The following is a 13,686-nucleotide window of genomic DNA, read 5'->3' as shown; positions in this document are numbered from 1 at the left end:
TGGATATGAAATATAGCTTGTTGCTCATATAATACCATACTTATGGAAAAAAAAAAGTCTAAAGGGACTTGCATTGATCTGAAAGTACTAATTCCACATAAAGACTACTGGTTGTGTTTCAGTATAAGTCCTATCATTTGTTTGTCTGTTTATCTGTTTGCTTGTTTGTTTCAATGGTTGCCAGATAGCTTACACACAACATGACTTCCCTATTTTCTCGGCCTATGTTGTCATGTAACTTCATCCCATCCAGTGAGACTACAGATAATATTTCTCATAAAGCCTCTAGGAAGTTTCATTCATACATAGAGTATTCCTCATTTTGATACTCCTCTCTTATTCTGTCTATACTGTTAGCAAAGGGATGGATCTCATGCAAGAATCTTACTGTGTGAATTAGAAGTTATATTCTGAAGGAGAACAGTTAACCAGTAGTTCTGAAGCAGTGAGCAAATCTTTTGGTAGAGACAGGAAGGGTAGCAGGTTTTTCACTGATTTGGAGATGACACGCCTGGGTTGGCAGCTCCTGACTCTTCCTTGTGACATTAGGTAAATGACTTAATCTGACTCACTTTCATTACTTGCAAGTTTGAGATATTAATAGTTTGACTCATAGAGTGTTTGTGAAGGTAAATTGAAATGATAATTGAAAGCTGGTAGTGAGTACTATATAAGTGTTAAATGATACTAAGAGCTGCATTAACAAGATAGGACCTATTTATCCACCACACTTCAAAATTACGTTAATTACCCTACCATGTACTAACTGTAACCATATTAATTCTGTCCTTTCAATGAGTTCACAAATGCCCTGCATATAAATGTACAAGGAAATATATTTTAATATTATTAACTGTGGCTTAATGTCAGAAGAAAAATTACTTTAACAACATTTCCATTAGTTCAGCCTAGAGATTTATTCATTTCCATAAGTATATTTGAAAATTAATGCTAAGTGTGTTAAGTATTTTAATTTAAAATTAATCTGTAACAATGTGATATTAACCCATGTCTATTTATCTTTCAAATACCTACATAAAATCTTGACTTTAAGAAAATTAATAATGGGGCTGGTGAGATGGCTCAGTGGTTAAGAGCACTGACTGCTCTTCCAGAGGTCATGAGTTCAAATCCCAGCAACCACATGGTGGCTCACAACCATCAGTAATGATATCTGATGCCCTCTTGTGGGGTGTCTGAAGACAGCTACAGTGTACTTACATATAATAAATAAATAAATAAAAATTTAAAAAAAAAAGAAAATTAATAATGAGATTTACTTCACATTTTGATCCATTTTCTGTGTTCATGTAGGTAATAATTCTCACTGTATATTTCATAGGAAAGGAATATTGGAAGTTGAAGTTTAAATTTACAATATTACTAAACATTAAGCAATCATATAATACCATAGTAAGTGATTTTACAATAAAAATTTCAAAATGAAGACTGCTCTTGTCCGACTGGTTACATTCCATTGGCTACAAAATGATTGACCTGAGATGTCCAAGTTTGGCTACCTGCTAAGTCAAGCATCACACAGATGTGATCTGTGGTTCTTCATGCTGTTCTTCCTTTCTCCCTCTACTTTTCCCCCATTTCCTTCCTCTTCTTTCTAGGGTACTATTTTTCTTTTTATACATTATAACATTAGTTGAAGACCAATGAAAATCAAATAGTATTCATAGACATTTTTAAAAATAAAACTAAACCATAAAAAGCTCATTCTTATGAAAAGGAGTAAACACACTTTCAGAAACTCAATGGGCTGAATTTTGTGAAAATTCTTTGGAAATATTTTTGTTCCTTCTTCACACAATGACAATAACAATAAGGTAGATATTCCACGGAAAACTTTAAGACTGAAACTTGCAATTGACTGTTTGGAAGATTCCAAATTCCTGGTCCAGATTAGTGGTGACTGGGGAAAATAAGTATATTCTTTTCAAAAGAAAAATGAGATTCTACAAGTTCTATTTGCAAAAATTAAAAGAAGACTGTTCTATGATTTGATTTTGGCATACTCTAAATTGTAGAGTACATATGATCAATTTTATAGAGGATTAAGTATGATTTTAGTCTCAGATGAAATCACAAATGTCCTGTAGATGGTAAAAAAAATACTTAATTATCATTTCCTTTTGAAAAAATAATTTCTTAATTACATATTTTATTTACACTTAAGATATTATCCACTTTCCCCATTTGACTCCCACCAATAAACCGCCTATCCCATCCTCACCCCTCCTGATTCTATGAGGATGTGCCTTCAAACATCTACTCCCACCTCCTCACCCAAGAATTCCCCCACACTGGGGCATACGACCTTTACTGGATCAAAGACCTGCTCTTCCAACTATACCCAATAAGACCATCCTCCCCTACATATATAACTGGAGCCATGAGTCCCTCCCTATGTGCTCACAAGCTGATGGTTTAAAACCTGGAAGCTCTGTTTGGTTGGTATTGTTGCTCTCCCCATGGAGCCCGCAAACCCCCCTCAGCTCCTTCAGTCTTCTCTCTAACTCCTCCATTGGGAACCCCATGATCAGTTCAATGGTTGGCTGTGAGCGTCTGCCTCTGTACATGTCAGGCTTTGGCAGACCTCTAAGAAGACAACTATATCAGGCTCCTGTCAGCATGCATTTGCTGGCACTCACTTCAGCCTCTGACTTTGTTGACTGCACATGGGACGGATACCCAGGTGGAACAGTCTCCTAACAATCCCTCCTTCAGTTTCTGACCCACACTTTGTCTCCATATTTGTTCCCATGAGTAAGTATTCTGTTACTCCTTCTAAGAAGACACACTTTGGTCTTCCTTCTTCATGAGCTTCATTTGATCTGTGAGTTGTACGTTGATTACTCTAAACTTTTGAGCTAATATCAGCTTATCGGTGAGTACATACCATGTGTGTTCTTTTGTGATTGGGTTACCTTACTCAGGATATTTTCTAGTTCCATCCATTTGCCTAAGAATTTCATGAATTCATTGTTTTTAATAACTGAGTAATACACCATTGTGTAAACACACCAAATTTTCTGTAACTATTTCTCTGTTGAAGGACACCTGGGCTTTTTCCAGCCTCTGGCTATTATAAATAAGGCTGCTATGAATATAGTGGAGCATGTGTCCTTGTTGTATGTTGGAGCATCTTTTGGGTATATGACCAGGAGTGATATAGTTGGATTCTCAGGTAAAGCTATGTCCAATTTTCTGAGCAACTGCCAGACTGATTTCTAGAGTGGTTGTCACCAACAATAGAGGAGTGTTCCTCTTTCTCCACATCCTCGTTAGCATCTGCTATCACCTGAGTTTTTGATCTTGGTCATTCTGACTGTTGTGAGGTGGAATCTCAGGGTAGTTTTAATTTGCATTTCCCTGATAACTAAGGATGTTAATCATTTCTTTAGGTGCTTCTTGAGCATTTGAGTTTCCTCAGTTGATAATTCTTTGTTTAGCTCTGTACCCCATTTTAATAGGGTTATTTGGTTGTCTGGAGTCTAATTCCTTGAGTTCTTTGTATATATTGGATATTAGCCCTCTATCAGATGTAGGATTGGTAAAGATCTTTTCCCAATCTGTTGGTTGCCATTTGTCCTATTGACAGTGTCCTTTACCTTACAGAAGCTTTGCAATTTTATGAGGTCCCATTTGTCAATTCTTGATCTTACAGCATAAGTCATTGGTGTTCTGTTCAGGAACTTTTCCCCTGTGCCCAAGTATTCAAAGTTCTTCCCCACTTTCTCCTCTATTAGTTCCGGTGTATCTGGTTTTATGTGAAGGTCCTTTATCTACTTGGACTTGAGCTTCTACACAGAGATACGAATGGATTGATTTGCATTCTTCTATTTGCTGTCCTCCAGTTGAAACAGCTCCATTTGTTGAAAATGCTGTCTTTTTTCCACTGGATGGTTTTAGCTCCTTTTTGAAAGTTCAAGTGAAGATAGGTGTGAGGGTTCATTTCCGTCTCTTTAATTCTATTCCATTGATCTTCCTGCCTGTCTCTGTACTAATACCATGCAGTTTTTATCACTATTTCTCTGTAGTACAGCTTTAGGTCAGGGATGGTGGTTCCCCCAGAATGTCTTTTATTGTTGAGAATAGTTCTCGCTATTCTGGGTTGTTTGTTATTCCAAATATATTTGCAAATTGCTCTTTCTATCTCTATGAAGAATTGATTTAGAATTTTGATGGGGATTGCATTGAATTTGTAGATTGCTTTAGGCAACATGGTCATTTTTCCTATTTTAATCTTGCCAATCCATGAGCATGGGAGATCTTTCCATCTTCTGAGATCTTCTTCAATTTCTTTCTTCAGAAACGTGAAGTTCTTGTCATATAGATCTTTCATTTGATTGGTTATATTCACACCAAGGTATTTTATAGTATTTGTGACTATTGTGAAAGGTGTCATTTCCCTAATTTCTTTCTCAGCCTGTTTATCCTTTGAGTAGAGGAAGCTACTGATTTTTTGAGTTAATGTTATAATCCAACCAATTTGCTGAAATTGTTTACCAGGATTAGGAGTTCTCTGGAGGAAGTTTTGGGGTCACTTAAGTATACTATCATATCATCTGTAAGAAGTGATATTTTTACTTCTTCCTTTCCTATTTATATCCATTTGATTTACTTTTGTTGTCTAATTGCTTTGGCCAGGACTTCCAGTACTATATTGAAAAGGTAGGGAGAGAGTGGGCAAAACTCATAGCTCTAAGTACCTACAAAAAGACACTGGAGAGAGCATACAGTAAAACTTGACAGCACACCTGAAAGTTCTAGAACAAAAAGAAGCAAGTATACCCAAGAGGAGTAGACAGCAGGAAATAATCACACTCAGGCCTGAAATCAACCAAGTAGAAACTAAAAGAACTATGCAAAATATCAACAAAACCAGGAGCTGGTTCTTTGAGAAAATCAATAAGATAGAGAAATCTTTAGCCAGACTGACCAAAGGACACAGAGACAGTATCCAAATTAATAAAATCAGAACTGAAAAGGGAGATATAAGAACAGAAACTGAGGAAATTCAAAAAATCATCAGATCCTACTACAAATGCCTATACTCAACAAAATTGGAAAATTTGGATGAAATGGACCGTTTTATAGTCAGATGCCAGGTACCAAAATTATATCAGGAGCAGATAAACCATCTAAACCATCCCATAACCCCTAAAGAAATAGCAGCAGTTATTAAAAGTCTCCCCACCAAAAAAAAAAAAAAAAGCCCAGGCCCCAATGGTTTTAGTGCAGAATTCTAGCAGACCTTTAAGGAAGACCTAATTCCAATTCTCTTCAACTATTCCCCAAAATAAAAACAGAAGAAACACTACCCAGTTTGTTCTATGAAGCCACAATTATGCTCATACCTAAACCACACAAAGACACAACAAAGAAAGAGAACTTCAGACCAATCTCTCTTATGAATATCAATGCAAAAGTACTCAATAAAATTCTCACAAACCTAATCCAAGAACACATCAAAATAATCAGCCATTATGATTAAGTTGGCTTTATTCTAGGAATGCTAGGATGGTTCACTATTCAGAAATCCATCAATGTAATCCACTATATAAACAAATTCAAAGATAAAAACTAAATAATTATCTCACTAGATGCTGAGAAAGTATTTGACAAAATTCAACATCCCTTCATGGTAAAAGTCCTGGAAAGATCAGGAATTCAAGGCCCATACCTAAACATAGTATACATGCACTATACAGCAATACACATGCAATATACAGCAAGCCAATAGCCAACATCAAACTAAATGGAGAGAAACTTGAAGCAATTCCACTAAAATCAGGGACTAGGCAAGGTTAATTATCTTTTCCTTGTATGTTAAGCTATTTATAAGGGGATGAATATCTGATTACTCACTTATTTTGAGTTCAATAGTGCCTATTCCAAAGGACTTAAAAACTGTGTGAGAAACCTGGTTGAATAATAATATAGCAAAGAATATTGATAGTTGATTGAAATATATGTCTACATTTTGGTTTAACAAGATATGAGTGGAGGGAGTTGAAGAGGTATGTGGTTTGTAGTGATGGTACAAATGTGATCTGCATCCCCCCTGGTGTTAAGAATGAAGGTGCTTGGGCGGTGGTGGCACACACCTCTAATCCCAGCACTTGGGAGGCAGAGGCAGGCAGATTTCTGAGTTCGAGGACAGCCTGGTCTACAGAGTGAGTTCTAGGACAGCCAGGACTACACAGAGAAACCCTGTCTTGAAAAAAAAAAAAAGAATGAAGGTGCTACTTCCAAAACTTCCAAAGTTGACAGCTAAATATTCAAAATATTTAAGACAGATGTGAAGGATGCAAATTACATCAAGAGACAAACATGAAGCCAGCATTTTCCTCAAAGCCAGTTTAAAAGGACTTAGAAGAGTCTGGGGTATCATATTAAAGTACTTGCAGATTGTTCTTGACTTTTAGCATAATATCCTACCAAATATAATGATATCGACTCCAGATTAATTTGTGTGCATATGTATGTGCCTGTAGGTATAGATGTATAGGCTTGTGGGTAACATGCTTGTAAATGCATATGCACGTGTGTGCCAGAAATCAATTTAAGGTTTAACTTGTAAAGCACCGTAACTTTGGATTTTTTGAAACAGTTTATTCACTGGCCTGGAGCTCACCAAGTACTCTAGACTGGCTGGGCAGAAAGTCCCAGTGTTCTGTCTGTCTCCACACTCACAGAGCTGAGATTATAATAATTGTACAGTTCCTTGCCTGTGCTTTGTCTGTTTCCTTTCTTTATTTTTTTTTAATTTGAGTTCTGGTAGTTGAACACAAGTCCTCAATCTCCTGTTTCAAGGGCTTGGCTTCCTGAGCTGTATCCTCAGCCCCTCCAAAATCATGTTTAAAAACTGAATTATAAATATCAACTGAGGTAATATTGACAACTTAGATGTGTTCATAAGACACATATGTAGAACACAGGATGTAGGTAAAGATGCAAAGTAACACCTGACTTCATGCCAGTTATCCATGTTACTGTGAATTTCACAGCATCACATTCAGGGACAAACTAGGTAATGACTTGTTTCCTGTGACAATTTATTTCTGATTGAGCTTTGAAAAAATGGTTCTCAGATTCTTGTCGAGATAATCTTCTAAGATTCCTGTTTGTATTTCTTTTTGGTTATATCCATGTGTTGTGTGCTGCCCATCATTCTTGTTTCATGACTTGAAAAAGTACAAATTTTGTATGCCTTCTGTAATTAGTTAAAATAGTTTTGAGAATATATTTACTTATATTCTAGTTTTAATGCTACACTTAATGAAAATTTAAATAAACATTCTATATTAAATGTTAGACATACTGTCATTTAAAAAAAATTAAGCCTGCTAGAAGAGATGCTTAATTACTACAGAAAAACTATAAAATACATAAATGCCGACAAACCAAGAAATACACTTCAAATTTCCAAGTAATTATTCAAGATGTTAATCTTTTATTATTGCTATAAATCTTTGTAAAAAAAATTCTTCCTCTTTCTTTAAAAAAAAATATACTCCTTTGACTGGATATTGTAGTGCATGCCTATAGGGCTAGCACTTGACATTCAGAAAGGAAGGAGAAAGGCTTTATAGGCCTGCCTGGGCTTCCTAGTTGGACTTTCTGTAAAAGATGAGAAGGAAGAAAAGTAAAGGGAAACCTCCTTTGACTGTTAATATTGACAAGAAAGTAAGTAGAGAAAAGTCAGTTTGTAGGTAGTAGGCATTAGAATGTGTAGGTGAGAGTGTGTGTGCCAGTTTGTATGTGCACTCATAGCTTCTGCCTGTGTGTAGTTATAGTCTAATAGTGGAATCACGTTATTAAAATTTATGCAAATAAATGAAAAGTATAACTTTTTTGTAACTGGTGGAATAGTTAGATATGTAAGGCAATTATTAGTATAAATCCAATTATTATCTTAACAAAGGGTCATGGAAAGATTACCTTACAAACACTTCAGATGTTAATTATCTTGAAGGAGTTTTAGGGAGAGAGTTCAGACCATGGAAGTATCATGCGCAAAGATGATGGGTAAAAAGATGACACAGTTTGTCCATGCTGATGTGTGTCTAGGACGGTGCATCAAAACATGCATAACTCATATTATGAATTGAATCATCTTCCGATGATGAGGACAACCCATTGAAAACCATTTAAAAAAACATGATATAGCAGAGTCTAATTTGCTCTGAAGAATGATTACTCTAGTTGCAATACAAAGAGGAAAAAAAGTAGATTTCAGGTAGAGTTGTAGGGGCCCAGAAGAACGATGACAAGAGAGGACAAGGCAAATGTTTATAAAAGAAAATCAATAATGATAGATTAGATGAGGTCATAAGGGGAAAATAATAAAACTACAGAAAATTATGACTTATGTCAAAAACTGTCACATATCGAAGCATGTGCATGGGTGTATGTGTGTGTGGGGGGCATAGATGTATAAGATTGAAATACCATCCTTATTCTGACTTACCTTCTCGGGTTACACTGAAATTTTTCCCAAGTATAGAATACACAAGTGCAATTTAGTGACAATTTAGAAATTTTAGGATCTATAGATCCATGCAGGTAAATGTCATATTTATTAACACTTTAGTTCATACAAAATAATGTTAGTTCATATCTAAATAAATAAATAACCCACAGAAGTTTTTATTTAAAACACTTAGATATACTCAGTATGAAAATATCAGTATAGGGCCAGCAAGACAGCTCAAGAGGTGTAGATACTTGTCCCCAAGCCTAATAACCTCAGTTTGATCCATGGAACCCACATGGTGGAAAGAGTGAACTAACTCCAGTAAGTTGTCCTTTGACCTTTATATTCAGGCCACAGTAAATACACATGCACACGCACACATGCATGTGTGCACACGTGTGCACACACACACACACACACTTACACACTCCTTCACACACACCAAGCATGGATGTGTATTTATATGTACACAAACAGGCAGACAGAAGAGAAAAGCAGAATTCTATTTCTGTCTTACAAACTTATCCATACTTCCTAAGATATGGATTTATTGTAAGTTAGATGATATTTTATAAAAGTTTAAAATAGTTATGATCATAAACTTGGGAGTGAGATAACCATATATTCAGCGCTAGTTCTATATTTATCAACTGAGACTTGAAAAAGTCATTCAACCTCTCCAAGTTTTAGTTTCTTGACTTTAAAATGAAGGGGCAAATGTATAATTCATAAATAATTATAAGGATTAGTTGACATATTTTATTTAGCTACATAATACAGGCTGAAGCAACAAGTAGATTTTGGCCTGGTTCATACACATACACATGTGTACATGCATGGTTGCATGCATGCAAACCATTATTTTACCTAGAACATGTTAAGACCTTTATTGTTTCAGAAGATTAATTCATTCAAGTTAGTTTAGCATTCCACATGGCATCTTACTTTTCTTCTCTCTCTTTTTTACTCAGTGCATAAAAGCTAAAACTACATTTCTATTTACTTGCACAAAAGAATAAAAAAGAAAAAAACAACTATAAAATGTTCCACATACAATTTATTGATATTCATATTTATCTGGAGAGGGCTTCCCTCTGCTTGGATCACTACCACAAATCATTATTTTAAACGAGATGCCTATTTATTTAAATATGCATCCACATATCATAGTATTTGAGTGTAAAGTTATTTATTCTGTGCTTTACTGCAACTCTGTAATGTCTCTTAACATGTGCTATCATGATCACTGAGAGCCTAAAGATGTATCCTGAGAAGAGGAATTATTATGACATCAAGAAATGTCTGTCTCCATGGTCATTGATTTCCTATTGACAGCTTCTGAAGATTTCTGAAGAGCAACAGAAACATGGAACCTTTTGACATATGACATTCTAAATCAGCCCTAACAAACTTAGAGCCCAAAATATAGTCTCTTATGCATACAAACTTAAACCAAGGATGGTGTCAACTGAAGTTTTAAGTGACCTTTTCATGATTTTACATGTTATGTTAAGAATTACTGAATGCCTTGGAAGATGACTTTGATAAAATGAATTAAAAGGAAAAACAGACAGTTCATTGAGGTGTATCTGCGTCTGAGATATTCCTGACTGATTTCACATGTACTGACAAAGTGAAGGAGGTAATTTCTTTCACTCAGTTGGGGCAAGAACTGCAGTAATATATGGAAAATTCACATAAAGCCTGTCTATAAGAAGTCCCTGCAGTACTTTCAGTTTATGTAAAGAGGCTTAAGATGTTGCCTGAGGCATCATTTTTTTCTCCCCCAAGGCAAACTGTAATGCCACAAACTGAATTGTTTTCACACTATTAATGTATTCTTCTCTCTTTCAATTTCCCAGAGAGCTGACATCGGAATTTCAGCTTTAACCATCACTCCAGACAGAGAGAATGTTGTGGATTTTACAACACGCTACATGGACTACTCAGTGGGTGTCCTGCTTCGAAGGGCAGAAAAAACAGTGGATATGTTTGCCTGCCTTGCACCATTTGATCTATCTCTGTGGGCCTGCATTGCTGGCACAGTGCTTCTTGTGGGACTTCTTGTCTACCTCCTGAACTGGCTTAATCCCCCACGATTGCAAATGGGATCAATGACATCTACTACACTCTACAACTCCATGTGGTTTGTGTATGGGTCCTTTGTACAGCAAGGTAAGAGAAAAAGTGCATTTTCCTATAAGAAGGAAGAAAAATGATGTTTCAAATAATCAGTTAAAATGATTTTGTATATAGCATCAGTAAGACCTCTAACGATCTTCACAGAGGTGCTCAGGAGATAACATTTCCTACTGTCTCTTAGTGGATTTCAGGCATAGCAGGCTTCCAGCAATAATGGCTGTTTGTCTTTTGATGTAAGTTCTGTTTCATCAGCAAAGGCAATGCTGAATATCAGTGATAAGATTCGCAGGGTACCTCAAGGTCAGTTTTTCCATTCAAATTCTGACTTCCTGAGAAATAGCTTTTCTGGTTTGAAAGTCTTTACTACTAGAGAAAATATACTGTTTTGTTATTTACATGTGCAAGAGAAGTTAGTTCTTGTTCTTCATCCAACATATTTTCTATTTTCTGAATATTGACTAGTAGTTCAAAGATATTACTTAATATGAGCCTATATGAAATTTTATGGTTAATAATTCCTGTCAATATATCATCATTACCAATGAATTTACCTTACAACCTCATTATATCCAAAAGCATGTCTTTACTTTGTTATCCATATCCAGTCTTCTCTCTTTGTTATAAATCTCTAATTAACTATATGATTATCCCTGGTTCAGAAGAGTATATCTTTTGCATGACCTAGTACAGTCTACGGCTAATGTAGAAAAATTGAAGAACAAGGGCTGATAGTCTGGCAGATTTAACACAGGCACAGAGCACAAGAAACACATGTGAGAACTAAGATACAACTGAGTAGAGAGTAAGTGTGGAGAGCCATGGAGAGTCAGGAGATTTGTGGTATTGACTAGATGGAACCAGTGAAACTTCATTAACCACTGAGGATGGTGAAAAAGGAGGAAAAGCCTCAATAAAGCCCTCAGCTAGCAGTGGTCACTGGAATGCTTCAAGGGAAGCGTAGTAGCATGCATGAGCTGGGTTTGCTTAATTTTGTTGGAAAATAAAATCAAATTATTCTTGTAAAAGTGTTAGATTGAGAGACAAACTTCTTATTGAAGCAAAGGCTTGTCTTTGTTCCATAGTATCTAAACCCTCTGCTGACAGCTCAATCCAGAGGCTGAAAGAGTTCATTCACTCAATTTACATGTCAACTTCTATGGTTGATTCCAGCTATGAGTTGTCAGTGCTGGCTGTTGTCTTCGGGTATCTCTTTATGAGTTTTTCTACACTTCTTTCTTCCTGGAACATTTGTTCTTGTTCACAGCATTATTGTTGGTGTGGGATTCTGTGGTCTTTTTTGTTGAATTCTTCTAGAAAATGTCGTGAGTATGCCTGACTCGGGAATTTTGATGACAATTAAAATTACTAAAATTGTGAAGTTTTTAAGAAGACTAAAATGTACTAAAAAGTAAATATTTACTAAATAATAAAAAAAAACCCTAAATTTGGCTCAGCACTGGTGAGGCTATAAGCAATACAATGGTTGAAATGGTTAACTCTGGGTTAACTAAGAAAGACTAGAAGGATCAATAGGAGTGAAATACAGAGTAATAGTACAAACATACCAAGTTTGAGCAGAAGAAAGTAGCAGAACTCTTGATGTGAGTACAACAGTGGAAATATCAATGTGAGTGACTTGGATGAATAGTCATAAAATTGAACACCTGAGCCTAATTTCTTAAAAATGATTAGTAGAGGATATGTCACCAGTGTGTATATCACATCTATAAAGTTAAACATTAATGAAAGACCCCCAATGCAGATCAATGAAGGTAAAATGAACCTCCTGTAACAACCAATAGTTTTGATTGGAGAAAGTGAAATGAGCTGCCTGTCATAGTTAGTCATCAAAACCAAAGGAGAATGGCTAGGCTGGTGACAGACATGCCCTGTACTGCATGGAAGAAGAGGTGACGTAGCTGATGTAGTAAAGCTGTTTCACCTGACCTCTTCTCTTCCCATCAGTGGTGTCTATGCATAGTTTCAACACTAATGGGACATTCTGGTAACTGAAAATCTACACTGGGCATCCTTGAACTTCAAATTGGTTTAAATATTCACTAGACCACTCTCTGGATGTACAAGTCAGAACACAAACTCCACCAGGCCAAACACAGAGTTATTTTGCATACACTATAACCCTTTTACTCCAAAATAAATCTCCAGCTGCCTAGACATACAGAGATATCTTAACAATATTCTGATTTCTTCTTCTTCTTTCCTACCTCCTTTATGCCAGTTCTGTCCATTCTATCTCATAAATATTTTGGAAGTGGAAATTTTTTTCTCACATGGAGAAATTAGACCAACTTAATTCCTTCCCTGAAGCATAGGTAACCCATAACAGCTCTCCTATTTCTGATTTTCCCCTGAAAATAACTGGCATGTGCATGCATGAGTGTGTGTGTGTGTGTGTGTGTGTGTGTGTGTGTAATGAAAAGCTAACCACAGTATTTCTCATCTTCACATGCTTTCTTAACATCCCATCGTCATCTGGATCCAGGTCCAAGCCCCTTATGGTCTGACTATTATTTCAGCACAGCAGTGTCATCCAGAACTCAGTTCTTATCTACTGACACTGAGAAATAAAAATAAATGGACAATTACTCTAAGCAATGCAGTCTCTTTAGCTGAGGTGAGCCAGGCTGCTTCTTCTCAGCTCTTATTGATATTTTCCCAACTCCTGCAGTACTTCTGATGTCATCTTGCCCAGTCTTTACTCTCACCCTGTGCTCTGACTTGGCAAGTTCTTGGTCATCCTCCAAATCTTATCTTGGTTTCTCCTATTTCAAGAATTGTTTATAGGCTAAGACACTGTCTTTATATTTCTTAACACAGACTTATTTTGCTTCTTATAAGTATATGAAAACAAAAAATTTTTCTTTAAAAAATTTTTTATGACCTGTATATATTATAAAAATTTCAAATGATTAAAAAAATCGTACACCAAATCCAACCAGATCCAAATTCTTTCCTTTCCTTCCCTTCCCTTCCCTTCCCTTCCCTTCCCTTCCCTTCCCTTCCCTTCCCTTCCCTTCCCTCCCTTCCCTTTC

General features: G+C 36.0%; 1 protein-coding gene across 1 annotated transcript in view; it reads left to right on the top strand.

The window, feature by feature from the left end:
- Grid2 (glutamate ionotropic receptor delta type subunit 2) overlaps positions 1-13,686 on the top strand; it is a 1,223,762-nt gene that overhangs the window by 1,049,565 nt on the left and 160,511 nt on the right. Inside the window, exon 11 of the mRNA XM_028782458.1 lies at positions 10,354-10,666. Coding sequence (XP_028638291.1) covers positions 10,354-10,666 — 313 coding nt within the window. The remainder of the gene's footprint in view (positions 1-10,353; positions 10,667-13,686) is intronic.

Source organism: Grammomys surdaster, unplaced genomic scaffold (genome assembly GCF_004785775.1).
Source record: "Grammomys surdaster isolate TR1022 unplaced genomic scaffold, NIH_TR_1.0 752, whole genome shotgun sequence".
NCBI lineage: Eukaryota > Metazoa > Chordata > Mammalia > Rodentia > Muridae > Grammomys > Grammomys surdaster.
The sequence above is the reverse complement of the archived record's forward strand: the minus strand, read 5'-3'. Positions and strand labels throughout refer to the sequence as shown.